The sequence below is a fragment of the Nothoprocta perdicaria genome, unplaced genomic scaffold (assembly GCF_003342845.1).
Source record: "Nothoprocta perdicaria isolate Ctin4 unplaced genomic scaffold, notPer1 scaffold_338, whole genome shotgun sequence".
In the NCBI taxonomy this organism is placed as follows: domain Eukaryota; kingdom Metazoa; phylum Chordata; class Aves; order Tinamiformes; family Tinamidae; genus Nothoprocta; species Nothoprocta perdicaria.
The window spans coordinates 461,007-477,219 of NW_020455575.1; the positions used below are offsets into that span (position 1 = coordinate 461,007).

General features: G+C 40.4%; 1 protein-coding gene across 1 annotated transcript in view; it reads right to left on the reverse strand.

Moving 5' to 3' along the window:
- HMCN1 (hemicentin 1) overlaps positions 1-16,213 on the reverse strand; it is a 144,931-nt gene that overhangs the window by 72,532 nt on the left and 56,186 nt on the right. The window contains exons 20-34 of the mRNA XM_026043730.1: positions 15,444-15,588; positions 14,126-14,238; positions 12,784-12,943; positions 11,804-11,978; positions 9,623-9,750; positions 7,823-8,095; positions 7,491-7,586; positions 6,936-7,130; positions 6,102-6,232; positions 5,602-5,749; positions 5,049-5,175; positions 3,896-4,050; positions 1,216-1,494; positions 341-622; positions 73-181 (exon numbers count right to left, since the gene is read on the reverse strand). Of these exons, the coding sequence (XP_025899515.1) occupies positions 73-181; positions 341-622; positions 1,216-1,494; positions 3,896-4,050; positions 5,049-5,175; positions 5,602-5,749; positions 6,102-6,232; positions 6,936-7,130; positions 7,491-7,586; positions 7,823-8,095; positions 9,623-9,750; positions 11,804-11,978; positions 12,784-12,943; positions 14,126-14,238; positions 15,444-15,588 (2,516 nt within the window). The remainder of the gene's footprint in view (positions 1-72; positions 182-340; positions 623-1,215; positions 1,495-3,895; positions 4,051-5,048; positions 5,176-5,601; positions 5,750-6,101; positions 6,233-6,935; positions 7,131-7,490; positions 7,587-7,822; positions 8,096-9,622; positions 9,751-11,803; positions 11,979-12,783; positions 12,944-14,125; positions 14,239-15,443; positions 15,589-16,213) is intronic.

Below are 16,213 nucleotides of genomic sequence, written 5' to 3' on the forward strand. Positions count from 1 at the left end.
ACTAAGTAGCAAGGAGAGCATATAAAAAATCAGTATAGTTCTTTCTTTTTAAGTGGAATACAAATCTCTTACATGATAGTTGGTGAGGGTATCCCTGTTGCTACACAATCCAACTCTAAAAGGCTATGCAGAATCACAATGTAGTCTGAGAGCTCACCCCCACCTTCCACAATCGGTGAGACTGTAGCAAAGACGAAAAAAGAAACAGCACCAGTAACGTTTAAGCATCAGAAGTGGCATTTTAACCAAATATGCAACACGATGTCACAATGATACCAACAAAACCAGAAACATGAGAAATGTGAATCCAGGAAATTAGCAGTTCCGTTGCACCACACACCTAAGACTTCGACTTCGTACTTCCTTTCTTGCTCTCCAGCTATGCTGGTAGCCACGCACACGTACTGGCCCGTGTCGGCCTCGCTGGCGTTGAGCAGCTCCAGCCGTTTCCCGCCGGCCCGGACGCGCAGGCTGTCGCTGGCTCTCACGGGCACGCCGTCCTTCAGCCACGTGAGCAGCGGCGCCGGGTTGCCCTCCGCTTTACATTCCAGCGTCACGGAATCGCCAGCAACCACCTGCCTCGTCTGCACTGTGTCAGCGTCGCCCTCAATAACCGGAGGAACTGCAGAAGGGGAAAAATATATTGCAAGCAATTAATTCTGTAGCCAGAAAACGTATAAAGGGCAAATGGGTTAGTTCTGCCAACCTGCTTTGGCTCAACGCGCTATTACATCACGTACAATTTCATGTGAGAATGTGCTGCTGGGGGGCAAGCCAAAAGGAAGGGAAACCAGAAAACTCAAACGTTATAGCTGACTGTTTAACAGTGGTGTGATACAGATGATCTGCAGGGATTTGAGATGGGAAAATTAAAATTGGAGGTGTAAAGCACACCACTGGAGACCCCACCCATAGGAGTTATTTCAGATAAAAGTTTTGTGTTTTGCATTTGTGAGAAGGAGAGGGATAGGAAACCAGCTTTTAGAGAAGACAGTTTTATACCTCACTAAAACACGACATCAAGAATCATCAGCTTTTTTGGTGTTGCCTCAAAAATAAACCACAGAATTAAACACAGATCTAAAGCTTTGTTTGCTAGCACAGGCCACTTTTTCAAGGCAGTCCTTGCAAACCTGATTATATTATTGAGAAAAGTCTCCAGGAAACATTTCTAGTAAGATGACAAATAATCAAGCTCAGTAAACTCTCACTTACCATAGACATCCACTTCATAGATTTTTTCAGCAGCTCCCACAGCATTGGTGACCCGGCAAGTGTACATTGCAGAGTCAGAAACTTGAGCCCGAGGTATCTGCAGGATTTGCCCTCTGTCTACATACTGGGCTTGGGGACTGGAAATAATTGTGTGTCCATCTTTGTACCAAGTAATGGTAGGAACTGGAGTTCCCTTGGTTTCACACTCCAGATTTATAAGGTTGTCAAGAAGAGCTGACACCTCTGTGGTACTATTTCCTCCTTTGATGCTAGGTGGGACTATTTCAAAAGACAAAATAAAAGCATTAATGCCTTAGGATACGAGTCTGTGAAGTTTTAAATATTGGAAGATTGTAAGAACAGAAAATTTTATTGTTTTATTGTATGGTGTCTGTACAGTTCCCTCAGGCATACAGAGAGGTGAAAGCAGCACAAGAACACAACATGAAAGGGCTCTAAGAAGCATCTGCCAGAGGAGAGCAGTGCAGAGCAGTGCTGCCTTGCTGCAGGTGCCTGGAAACCTTTTACCTTCTAGGATTACAATGTGTTAGGTCAACTAGCCCTGCAGCGCTTCCTAGAATACCTCTGTGTATGTGTCTGCCTCTTCCCTGTCTCCAAAGGGCAAAGGAAGGGCAGTCCCTACACTCCTGAGGAGTTGCATCAGGAAACCAGCATCAATAACCTGCCATTTGAAATACCAAATGCATCCAAGATCCTCTTGACTGGATGGGAACTGCTGGATACTCACAACTTCTGAAGATGAAGTCACTTACTTTGAGACTAAATATGAGCTTAGCAGGCTAGCTTTATACTCCTATTTTTGAAACTTTTGGCTCCCATTCATTTCCCTTACTCTCCAGGCAGCAGTGCTCAGATGTTTTTTTCTCGCAAACAAGCATTCATGTAAATCAGCCAATATAAAGAGTTTATAAATCTCTGTAGAAGTAATAAAAACACAGTGCAATTGGCAACAGCTAAATTTACAGCCGCTGAAGGTACCAGACACATCTGGCAGACACATTAACTCCTCTGCTGCCAAACATACACAGTATATCCAACCCTTCCACCGACTTCCACAAAATGTTCATTGCAAATGTCAACACTGACACAAGAAGAGGTGTCAGGGCTGGGATCTACACCTAAGGGATGGGTCTTGCGGATTACCAAAACATGCCAAACTGTTTTCCTAAATAAATAATTTGTGTATGCAAATGTATGTAATATGCTGAAATTTCCCCAGTCTATATGTAAATACTTGTCTCCCTCAACAAATGCTTTTGTCCACAGAGATGGGGAACAATTTTAGCATGTTCTTCTGGGAAAATGTGGGAGCCAAAAGTAGGAGTAAAGAGGAAAACACAAGATCAAGCGCGAATTAGCATCCATGTTCCTCACTCATTCTCTGGGCTTCTGTTTGTCTGGCTAGGATCAAGGCATTTAAAAGTAATGAGACTAATCCCATTCTACTACCATCAATTTGCATCTCCCTCCTCAAGTCTGGTATGGTCTACTCAGGATTTTGGGAACTTCCTTTGTGCTTTTTTCATTCCCCTAATCTCCCCACCACTCTGATGGACTGAGATAGTTCACAATAATGTCTCCGATGAGGGGTATAACGTGGCATAAGGTCACAGTTGTCAGAGCCAAAGACCCTCAGAATCAAAGCCATGGGAAATGAGGCTTTGTTAGCCTGTGTGCCCATGGTTTCTGATTCCCACAGTTAACACACTGGGTCCAGTTGTCTTATCCCACCTGTAGATTTCTGCTTGTTTCCCTCTTACTTCGGCTAGCACTATGTGCTCATAGTTTTCAGATTCGATCAGGCCTCCACACACTCCTTGTCCTCCCTACCGCAAAACTCTCCTCTCCTTTAGAAGACCCCCTGCCAAAGCTCCTTTCCTTCTTCCATGAATCTTCCCCCTCCTCCTTTCTAAGTTTTTCCTTTACCTTTAACTTATCTACACTAATCACAGCAGTTACCTGTGTTTAGCACATCTCTGCTGCTTGCAAAAACATGAAAATTTAGTGTGCTGCAAACTTTGACAACAATAATACTGCTAATATAGATACACATACTCATGCTGCTTCTTTTGCTGTAGATGTCCTTGCTGCACACCAGTTTAGGCAAGCAAACACATCACAGTACCTTCAGATCATGTGGGACATTCTTTTCTCCAAGATTATTTAGGTCTGTTTTTTACTGGCTTTGCAATGCTCTAAGTCTACCAACTTTAACTTATTCCTTGATGAATAGCTACTCCAAACACTAAAATAAGGAAAATAAGACCATGACTGCATTAAAATAAAACTCTTCTAATTCACTTTCCTCTCTCTAAACCAGAATGAAGCAAACTTGATATTAAAATAAATCACTTGTAATCATTTAATGAGAAAATTATAAAGCTTTTTTTTTTGTTTTCAGCAATTAGAAACCAATAAAAAATACACAAAATCACTTAAATGCCAAACTTGCCAAGATTCAGTCTACATCCATGCTGAATGTGATACACATAGACGCCCAAGATATCACCGTGTTGACAGATGAAATTAGGTCTACACACAAATTTTGCAAGATTGGTCTTAATTTATACTTATCTGAGCACCTCTCTTGACAAAGTAAGCCTTTTTCTACTGGCCAAAACAGAAAGATTTTCCAGGATCAGGAATTCTACGGACTTACCATGGATGATGAGCTTGACCTCCTTAACTTGCTTGCCGGCACTGTTGGTGGCACTGCACTGATACCGACCTTTGTCAGTCCTCCGAGCGCTCTTTATGTGCAGAACTTGACCTTTGTCCAGAAGCTCAACATTGGGATCACCCACGAACAAGGGCCTGGAATAGAGATTATTTCACTTCACAGAACTCTGACCCCTTCCTTTCAACATTGATTTAAACTGACAATAATAGCAAAGGGTACTTAAACGTCAGGAATTGTATTAAAGAGCACCGTTTAGCACCAGAACAGAACTATTCATGGGAAGAACCACACCAAGGTGACAAGCCAGAAGACATTATTCCCTGTTTCCAGAAGAAGCCAAAAGACAAGTTATTTGACTTAGGTCAACCAGGATGCCAGTGGCAGAAATATAGTTCTATTCTTGCTGTCAGTTCCCTTTTCCAATCACTAGGCCATGACATCAAAATGTCTGCATTTACCAGGTAAGAGTGGCAAAGTCTCAACCAAAGAATAAGCAATTGTTATATAAGGATATCTGGGTATACTACCCAATATCTATTCTGAATTGCATTATTAAACACCAATGCTACTTTTTAAAGTATTTACAGCCCATTTTGATTCTCAGGCTAATAACATAAGCTGCCAAAATTCTTTTCTTTGTATGCTTTCCTGAAAGAAGAGATGAAGAATTGAAACATGCATGCTAAAAATGTTTTAAAAATCTTTAGTGTATACACAAAGAATTGTACAAGGCACTAGCTAGAAAAATATTGGTCATGGGTTCTGTCTACCATGAAAAAATTATGTCAGCAAATCATTTGTATTTTAATAATAAATATAAAATGACCTACATGCAAAGAACTCAAAAAATGGTTATGTGTTTGTCTTGGTTTAAATACTGTCTGATTTCAAATACTGTAAATTTGCTCTGCAAGTGCCAGTGTGACTAATGTGACAACTCACAGAGAAAAGTGGCATGCTGATTTTTGACCAAAGGACTCTACCACATCACACTACCACTAATTCTGTCCAATGACAATAACTTAACGTCGAGTTTGGTTGCAATAACAGCTTGCTAAAACAACACATCTGTTTCTTTGCTGTTCTTAAGGAGGAATAACCTAGACACAGAGCATAAGCAGCAACAACTTACTTGCCATCTTTGAACCAGTGAATGTCAGGAAAGGGGGAGCCTTTGGCTCTACACTCCAGAGTGATTTCGTGGTTGAGAATGACTGCAATTTCACTGGCTGTAGCAGCACCTATGATGCTTGGTGGAACTTTAAAAAGACAAATGTTACAGAAGGATCTGGAATTTAAAGAGGGAAGATATGCTATGAAATAGGAAGAAAAGTACTTTCAGTTTTCACTATGAAGTCCTGCTAGTCCAAAACATTTCTACTGCAACAAGCACTAATAGTGCTGCTGTAGACCATTGCAGGAGATTCCTTCTAGCTTCTCATCTATGTGGCACTATACTCTCAAAATACAAAACAAAGTATCAAAGATACAAATCCAGAAATGAAAAACAGCTGTTATTATAAGAACAGTAAATGCTAAGTATTTAAGAACCATTGTGAAGAGTGCTACAGCGATCAACATCCAATGGACAGTGAGAGGAAAAAACTTATATTAAGCTAAAACATAATGGTGTCTTAAATATAAATTATTTTTCAGATCACCATCTTTAAAAAAAAAGTACTAACCTAGTACATCTACGTTAAACATTTTCTCCGAACTTCCTGCTACATTTACAGCTTTGCATGAATATTGTCCAGCATCATCAGCAGCAGCTTTAAGGAGCTTCAGTATCTTCCCGTTATGCAAAATCTGGAGAGTACTGCTTTCCACAACCTTAAAAGAACCCAGGAGATTAGCCTGATGTGATCCAAGTTACATGAGCCAAATATCACAGCTGTTTTTTTATAAGAAAATGGTAGCTTTATTCTAAGGGTAATCCATTTTCCTATTCAGTCACAGCACTAATCTCCTGAAAACCTTCTGCAAGACATCCACTCTGAATTAGCCATATTTAGCTAGCTTTCTGTGTGGGTGTTCCGAGTGCAGTTTAAATATACATTAAAGCATACATTTACTTTAAATGAGCTCTCATGCCAAGCACTCAATACTGAAGTTAATACATAATGGTTAACCAAAAAGCTGAAATTGCTGATTATACTACCTCAACTAGGTTAACTGCACATACCTGAATATCTTCTTTATACCAAGAGATTATCGGGAAGGGGTTACCAGATACTTCACACAAGAGACTTACAGGATGCTGAACAACTACAGATGTATTTGTCACTGTTTCTTGATCTCTAATTTCAGGGGGAACTGCAAGAAAGGTTGAAGTAATCTATGAAATCTTCTATTCCAGTGACCTCCCACTTTTTCCTTTCCCCCAGCGAAGAACTTCTGTCATCTAAATTTCCCTGACCCATTTCAGCTGCCCCTAAACATTTCTTCTGCACTCTGAACATATCTCCCTCCTTCCTTCTCCTCAAAGAACAGACTTCTCTATTGCCCAGTAACAAACTGATAATTACTTAAAACACAACTATCATCAATATTTTAAAGTAGTAATTTATAAGCCTGTGTTATCTGCTTATTACATAAAGGAATTGGATTCCACAGATTAATTACTTCATTTCTCCAGGAAGATCTATTATTTCTTCCACATTGAATGCATGGAAAATGGGTTTATGTGGCAGATGAGAAAATTCCAGTCCCACTAACAAGCCCTGCAGGCACATGATAGAATTCCTGTTTTTCTTGGATAAAAGATCGAGATATAATATTGCTTGAGTATCACATTTATACTTGAAATATGCATCTATCATCCAGCCTTTAACTTTTACAGTGCAAAAGCCTTCATTGCTATTTCTGTCAAAGTCATCAAGCTTAAATACATCACTTTATAAATAAGACTCACCTAATTATCTGAGCAAAACAAATACGGTCTGCATATAAAGCTACCATGAATAGAAATAATAGAAGTTATATAGAGAATAAAGGAAAGACTAGTTTTACTCTTTACCATGAACTTTGAGGTTATATTTTCTTTCTGTACTTCCAGCTTCATTGGCTGCTGTACAAACATATTCCCCATCATCAGAAGGTGTGACAGCAGCAAAGACCAACAGGGTCCCATCCTCCAGAATTGAAATCCCTGGTTCGCTGCCTGTCAACTCTCTTCCATTACGCAGCCATTTGATGACAGGCTTTGGAACACCTAACAAGAAAAAGATGAACTGGCAAGAAATTCTTTGCTTAGCTAAGAATCAGGAGGATTCCCGTTACTTGCTGCAAATCTTACTGGTAAAGACAATCACAGCACAGAGGCAAAGGGCATTCAGACTTACAGGAAGTCCCTAAACATTTTAATGCCCTTGGTGGCAAGCAATGACTTCTTAGAGATAAGTCATTCCTTTCTGAAAAGATGACTTCTGAAAAGTCATTACTTTCTACATTCAGTGGTTATTTAAATCAGTAATAATTTTAATTTGTAGCATAGATAATGCTTGCAAAAGATGCTTATTCTTACAGTGACAGGCAGTACAGATGAACTTAGCACAAGAATAAGGATGCACACCTTTTACTGGACATGGGAAAGCAACACGTTGATGTGCTACTCGTTCCTGAAATGGACCACTGTATGAAGGGTCAAGATCATCTATAGTAGGAGGCTCTGAAAGAAAATCAGATCAGAAGTGTCTTGCCTTATGCTCCTTTGCTTATTTTTATTTACTTTAATTTACTTTATTGTTTTTATTTACTTTAATTTACTTTAATTAACATCAAAACATAGCATCTAAAACATACAAAGATTCGGCTTTTATACCATGTAACAGTTAAAACAGCAAGGAATATTGTCTTCCAAAAACTAAAGTGGACAAGAAACTATACTTAGTCCAGCTGAAATACCTTGCACTTGCAGCGTTATCTCTGAGGTGTCGCTGCCCGCCACGTTACTAGCGATGCACTTGTAGATTCCAGCATGGGGAAGCTGGACTTTGCTGATGCTTAGCACTCCATCCGGGCCGTGGATAAGGTGGCCACCATCCACGAGCACAGCACTTCTGCCTTTGAACCAAGTGACCGCTGGAGGAGGAAGTCCCTGGGCCCTGCAGGGTATGTCCACCCTGTGGCCAACGCGGGCTTTCAGAACTCGAGGCCCACGCTGTATCTTCGGAGGAACTAAACAACACAAGAAAGTCCACAGTCATTCAAAGAAAACCATGTGCAAGATCATTCTCAAAATATTTGTCAGCTTTTGTCATTTTAGGACATGCCTTCCTTATTCAGTGAAGCTGAATTCCCATAAGTGACTAAGGAAACCAAAGTGCATTCTCCCTGCTGACTGGAAGCACAATTCCCTCCAGTTTAACATACCTGGACAGGTGTCATGGCTACGTTTCCAGTTCTATTGCATTACTTCCCTAAAAGTAGCATGTTCTTATCCCACCGAGCATATCCAAAATGAGCTATGGGTACAGGCTGCTCACAACACAAAACTATTCAAAAGCTTTATGATAAAGTTAACCACATTTTCCCTTTGACATTTTAATTTCCTTCCCCCTAATCCCTCATCTTTGTGTGCTTCCAAACACGATTTCAGACAAGAAGATAAAGTATGGCTAGAAGAGATTCTGCTGGTCCCAAAGAATAATATAAATCTGACATAACTCTTTGGCTACAATGTTTTTATTTCTAGGGATCAGTGATAATAAAAAGACTTAAAAAGAATGCCTGAAACAATAACAAGTGCTATTTTTCCAGACTCTCTGCTAATGTACAAGTATAGATAAACAAAGATGTGCACTGATACTGCATCTCTCTATGCACAGAGCTAGACAGCAGTCTGCCAGAGCCATTGTAATTGAATTAGCATCGTCTGAAGTTTTTGGAGCTGCTCGGGCAGGAGTCCCAACCTGGTATGTTCATGGTATGTGATTCACTTCAAAGCCATATGCTGGCAACAGGCACTGGTTTCCCCAGCCTCTCCACGAGCCACGGAGGAACCATGTGCAGCTACTACTGATCAGCCTCAGCATGAGAGTGTGACCATCTGTGGCAACAGGTGAGCAAAGCAAGGCAGGTCCCAGCCTGTGCACGGGAGATTAGACATATTCATTGTGGGGTAAGAACAGTGGGCACAAGACCAGCATGTTGGGCTGAGCAGAGAAAAGGCAGGAAGAAGATGCTTAAGGTATTGGTTTGCATAGTACAGCAAAATCTATAGGCATACAGCTCAGTAGAAAGACAGGAGCAAGTGCCCTTCCACAAGTGACAATGTCACACACTAGCCTCACTACCACCACTTGTGGTATAAAAGAACACTTGGGACAGCCCTTATCAGTAGTTGGGATATCTAACTGCCATCAGATCAGCAGGAACTCAGCATCTACAAGCCCTAGATAACCATTTTTCAGCTCCCAAAACTCCGGCGGTTTAGGAAGAATCACATGTCACACAGTGCTGTATTTCCTATGTGATTCTAAACAACATTAAAGGAAGATGGATATACACACTCATACATATATATATGCATGCATTATTTCCTTTCCAGACAAGCAGTAACAACAATTCACATAAGAATATAAGACGACTGAAAGAATACGGGTCAATAGCATTGAAATGTTCATAACAAAAATGTTCTGCACAAAAAAAAAAATGCTAAATTCCAAGCAGAGCCTTGCAGTCATTATCCGAATTAAACCTTACCATGTACATTTAGCTTCACTGACTGACTCGCATTCCCAGCAATATTTGTGGCTACGCAGATATACATTCCACTGTCTGAAACTTGTGTCTCACTGATCTTCATTGACCCTGAGGGTAGGAAAGTGTGTCTGGAAAAATAAGCAGCAGATACACTGAATAAATATTTGTTGAAAGTGGAATGATCTCTACTTACACATTACTAATGATTGCCATGAACTAAAATGACACCTTTCTGCATGGTACACTGCATTGTGCTTTATTACCAAACTATGATTTACTCATTTTTTTTTAACTCTTTGCTGAACCACTACCTTCAGAACACTGAGCAAATATCAAAATATCAAAACCAACAGATAGTAACAAGATTTGGTCAGGGAAGAAATAAAATGAGGTACATACATCTATGACTTGCTTTCACAACTAGAAACTTGCACTCAAGGTTATCTTTAGTTTAGACAAAGTTGGCAGGAATTGGTGCTGTCATCTCTCTAATCAAGATTATGTCGGCATATTTGGTATAAATGGTGAATGTGGGAATTAAAACAGCTTGGAGAGATGAATGGCAACAAAGTGAAGTTCATTTCTTCCAGGCCACCCATAGTTGTGTGATATCATGATTCCTCCTCTGCTGCCCATATCTTGTGTGTGCGTTTATGTATGTATGTGTATATATATATATATATATATATATACACACACACACACATATATATATATATATAAAAGTATCCCCAAAAGACATGATGGCTGGAGGAGCTTGCCTGTCATTATGCTGTCCACTTATTAGATTTACTTCCTGACAAAAGTCCCTCATTTCTGGCTTCACTCTTTTGTTTACCGGTCACATTTCTAACACTGTCTTTGGGTGGTCTCAAGCGGTTTTGTTTGGACTAAATCTTTAACTTTTGCTGGCATCTGTAAACAATCTTGGAATGGGCTGAACTGGACTTTTTGGACCCATCCGCAACAGCCATGAGCAAGTAGCCTAATTTATCTATGTCTCATGAGGTAAAATAAGGACAAGTAAGGGATCAAGAATGCAGGTTCATTAGTGCATGAGATGTGGTCACGGGACACAGCAGAAACATCCACACAAAACTGCCAGCAAATTAGCTCTCTGCACAACTGGACCCTTCATTACACACAAAAAAGCTGGCACACCCAGAGATCAGTTGCTAACGTTGCCACAGACCACGGGAATAGGTGGATCTGAAGATTGCTTTTCTGTAAAGGCAACAGGCTCACTCTGAGGTCTGTCTGCTTCCTCACCATCACACTGAAACTGCTGAGAGACACTAGGCAGCTGGCACAGCAATCTCTTGATTGCTGTTCCCTGCTTTAGGAAGAAAGCCATTGCCTTTACCTCTTCTTAGGGAGGCTGGAGACTGGGAAGCATCAGCAGGCTGTGTGACAGTGCCTGCCACTTCAGCTGGAGACACGGAGAGAAGAATCACCAAGTCTTTGCCTCCTTTTCCTTTTGCCTCCTATTCTGCACCACAACAAAATACTAAGGAAAGACTCAAATACCACGGTCTGCCCTGGAGACAAGACAAGTCTGTTCCCAACTCTTCAGTTTCCAAAGCTGTCAGCTCAACATTTTTATAAGCATTTAACTATGTTTTCATATTTTCATGGATGCCTGGAGAGTTTCTGGATCCAAAACACAACAAAATAGGAGCCCTTGTAAGCACTCCCAAACATTTATCATCATCTGTATTCTACTGGCAGAGCACACCTCATATGAATAGCAGACTATGCTCCCTTGAGCATAAATATGAAGTGCTTAAGAAAAGAAAAATCCATTTTTAAACATTTAAAATCAGACACAGATTATGTGAATCTCAGGATACCTTCACAGCATAATTATAATGGGATCTTCTTTGACCTTGGCCTCCTGAGGTTGCTAACTCAGACTGAATTTTGAAGCTCTATCTTTTGCTATAAGCACTTAGTGGAATGGAGTCTCTACCAGGACACATAGCTTCTGCATCTCTCAAAAAGGGACATAGGTTCAGTTTGAGAAAAGAATTTCAAGACGTAATGAAACAAGGCCCTTAGGAAAGAAAAGCAAGTACAACTTCATACCTTCTGATTGATCATGAGGCAATTAAAAATTGTACACCCTTCCAAAATTTTGAAGCAATTCATTCTGTTTTTTTTTCCCCCATCAAATCTCATTACCTTGGAGAGAATGGTGATATGAGCTGCATTTCTTTGGCCCAGGTAATTATGGGGGGTGGCAAGCTCTTTACTTCACAAGGAAGTGTCACATCTTCTCCTGCAATTACTGAGATCTCTATGGGTTTATCATAGGCATTTCCTTGCTGATCTCCAGGCCTGGATACTCTAGGTTTCACTATAACATGGAACATATTAAGAAATTTCAATGAATACATATATTAGCACAAAATTAATACCATACAATTTTACTTCAGATGAAACACCCGCTTCTTGTATCAGATACATAGCATTACAGTCTCATTTATAATGACATGCCTGCATTAGCTTGCTGTTGGCAATCACTGTGATGCAGATGTGCCCACGTTCACTAGCTCCAGCACGAAGGTCAGCAAAGCTGCACCTTGTGCCCAAGAAGCTGCCTACGTTGTCAACAGCTGCAGTTCACACAGGCTGAGCTCTGAACTCTGGTTAGCTGCAACCAACACTGCAATGCCAATACTGTAAGCCAAAAAGCCTCATGCAACAAACCCAAACCATTTAAACCAGATTTTTAATAATACTGGAAGATGGGAGGAAGACTTGAGAAGGATGAACTAAAGCATCTTCACTCTTCACTCTTATGAGCAGGAACTTAGGTTTCTGTACAGGTGTTGCTTCCTATCCACTACCATACAAGATAAAATTATGAAATGCCCAAATTCCCTAGACCAAAAGCAGATGGTGACAGGTACAAGGAGGTTTTAAGGGAATCATAATGGTTGAAAGATAGGGCTTTTAATCTTAGCCTTTTATAAAACTGCCTAGCAGGCAGCAGACCGCCGAAGTCAAAGTCAAAAGCATTAATTGTAGATTAGCTTAAATCCTGTTTGCACCACAGATTTCCTGCTCCAGAATATTCACCTAAGGCAGGGTGTGCAGCCTAAATTAGAATTATCAGAAGGGGAACAATGAGGCTATACTTGGCTTTCATTTACACATACCATAGACAGTCAGCTGGACCTTCCGCGTGGCGAAACCAGCAGCATTTGTTGCGGTGCACACATACTCCCCGGCCTCTTCCCCCCCGGGGGAAGCTACGTAGAGGCTGCCATCTGAGCCTGCAGAAAATCTCATGTCGCTGGCAAGAATTTGTTCTCCCTTCTGTGGAAACAAGGAAACAAAGCAAAACAAAACTCTCAGCACATGGATTTTCTAAAATAAAATACAAGCTTTTAATTCGATGAAAGTCAAAGTCTACAGAGAGAAAATACAATTTAAAGAAAACAAAACCATGTTAAAGGAATATAAAAACTGTCAGCCCCTGGAATAGCTCCCCTAACTTAACTCACTGTTGTAGCCGTTTCAGATGAGAACAGCAGTATTTTTAATATCATACTTTAATCACATTTCCCTATCACTGTGCAATATGCTTTATGCAGTTTTGTAGACCAAACAACTAGCAGGCAGTCTGACCAAACTGAGCAATATTTTAACTTATATTACAGTACTGTTTCTATTGTTTATAGCTGGGGTAGAAAAAATATTTTGAACTAAGAAGCCTGACCCCCAAGTTCTGTCCCTATAAATCAACTACTTTGCCCAACTTAACACTCCTTTATCCTCACTTTCTAATAGAATATATAGCAGCAAACAGGTACTCTTAAGCATAAAATTCTCTATTTTCCAGACTATAATTCTTAAAAAAAAACCCAAGATTTCAAGCGAATCAATTTTGAAGTGCATTTCTGCTGTACAAACAGGCTTTGTAGAACACATTTCTGTCGGCAGATTCTTCCTTGTGTTACAGGAAGCTGGATTTGATAAGTAAGTGGAAAGATAACTGCATCTTATTCCTACTGTGTTTTACTTGCTGCCTAGTCAAGCCATTTACTGGGTTCTATCTCTGCTTTTAAATAAAATTGTTGGCAAAGTCCTAAGTAGTTATACTTGCATGACTAAGGGTTAACTTCACAGCATAATTTTTTATACCTTGTTTCCTTAGAGGAAAAAAGTCACAGTAACAAAAATGTCCAAAACAAAATTGAACTTTCAATCTGCAGCAGGCTTTAAATCTCAAATTATCAACTCACAACAAGAATATTAAATACTTCTATACAGAAAGATACAGCAAAGCCTCTCCAAAGAATAGAACCTTCATGTACAGCTGGCCCATGGCCAGAAAGAATTGCTCTAAGAAACAAAAGCAGATGTGAATAAATAGAGATTTCCAGGTCCCTTACAACAAAGGGGTTTGGCTGCCTTTCTTGCATGTAGTTTTTATTATAGCTAAATGATGTGCTCATTTTATCTTTCACCATGAACGGCTTGAAGAAGAGAAGTTACCTTGGACCAGAGAATGGATGGCTTAGGAACTCCACTGGCTTTGCAGGGCAGTGTTACTGGGATTCCTTCAATGGTACTGAATATCTGCTGTCCATGCTGAATGACAGGCAGAACTAAAAATAAATACATATATTAAGCACAGGCAAAAGACAGATTTCAAACTATGCTGCATCTCCTAAAATAAAGTCCACATACTTAACTACTACTTCTTACAGGCAGCTGGAACGGGGAATTTTCTGTCTTTGAACTCCAAAATTGACGTTGACCAATTGCTTTCTCCTCCACTATTCAGTCTTCCTTTAAAACTAGCTGTCTGCTCACTACAAGACATGTGAGCCACGGGGGAGTCACTGGGTTAGGTACACGCGGTTTTAAGCTGGCTGTAGCTATTTCACCTAGCTGACCAAATCACTTCACAACATCACAAAGAAGATAACAAGAACTTTGGTTCCACTGTCTACCTGAACCAGATTTGAATTAATAACAGGCAGAAAAAAGACTTCAGTATAACCACCTGTATATCCTATATCTGAGACAGGGATTTTATATAGACAGACAGATTTCTGTGCTTAAGTTCTGAAAAAAATCCTAAACTAGTGTTCACTAAAGACTTTATCAGAGACTGAGGACTAGCATGTATTAATAAAACCCAGCTATTTTAACATAAAGGGGCATTCAAACATCTTCTATGAAACTTAAAATAAGCTTCCCATGATTAATTAGACACGTGAGAAAATTTCAGGCCATAAACAATGAAGTGGTTGTGACCTCCCACACAGTTGACACAAGTCTCCGCAGCTGAAATGCAGATGGTTTACCACAAAGATCACACTTGTCTTGCTGTCAGTGTAATTTTGGATATTGTTAAAAAAAGACATCTTGCCAAACTCGTAATTTATTTTAAGTGCAATACTCCCATGAGTTGTGCTTCCTTTTATCAGTTATGAAATCCCCCTGACAGCACTTGGCAGGGCTTTCCAATAAACTCCCACTTGTGCATGTTTTGTGAACAAAACTAAAGACAAAGTCTGCAAAGCACAACCTTTGCAGATGCTTAAAAGGGAAGATTTTTCAAAACCACTAAATTATGTCCTTTTTTTTAAAAAAAAAAAAAAATTAAAATCTATCTCAACCACACAAGGCTCCTATGTGTTGGAGCCTGATTCTCTCCACATCTCTTCAAAAAGTAGCAGCAATGCAAAGAGAAAATTTGAGAAAACAGTATAATTTTAAAGGGAAAGTCTAGCCAGAACAACTAATGGTAAGAAATGCATTCTCATGTTGAAACCAGCACCAGAGCAAGGAGAGCGTGGCTTACCGTACACGTTAACGGTGACAGTTCTGTTGCTCGTCCCCGCCACGTTGCTGGCCATGCAGGTGTAATCACCCCCATCCTGCAGCCGAACCCGCTCGAGGTGCAGGCTGCCGTCACTGCGCACGCTCACGTAGGGGCTGGGAACCAGCTGCCAAAAGAGCGAGGCACCGTTTCACCAAAGAAAGCACTTGCCTGCTAGTATGTACTCTGGGATACACTGTGACTTGTCCTTACTCTTTCTTCTTATTTTTTCCTAATTATCTGTTCCCTAGGAAAAAGCATCCAGGTTTGAAGCATACGTTCCCCTCCTGAGGATGGTGTATAGCTTTGGCGGAGAGGATAACATCTACTTTTGCTTTAAGTGTTGGCAGCAGCAACATGTAAAAGTCCTTTACTGTGACAGACAATGAAACATTCTAACCCACAGCAAGGAATATCCTAAAGCAACATTTACAAACCACTGCTATACAGAGGCATCAGCAACTCTGAGAGAAGCATCTCACCAGTATTTCTCACAAAAGTGAGAGCCTGTGTCCATTGCCCCGACACAGTGTAAAGAAAAGGCCATGAGTTCCCAATGGTACAAACTGAGCAGAAAACTCCAGCAGCTTCAAAGGAGAATAGTGCCAGGGTCCTGTTTGGTGGCAGCAAGTGATAATTCACAGATTCACAGAATCACAGAATATTTAAGGTTGGAAGGGACCTCTACAGATCATCTAGTCCAACCTTCCTGCTCAAGCAGGCACACCTAGAGCATGTGGCACAGGGTGGCA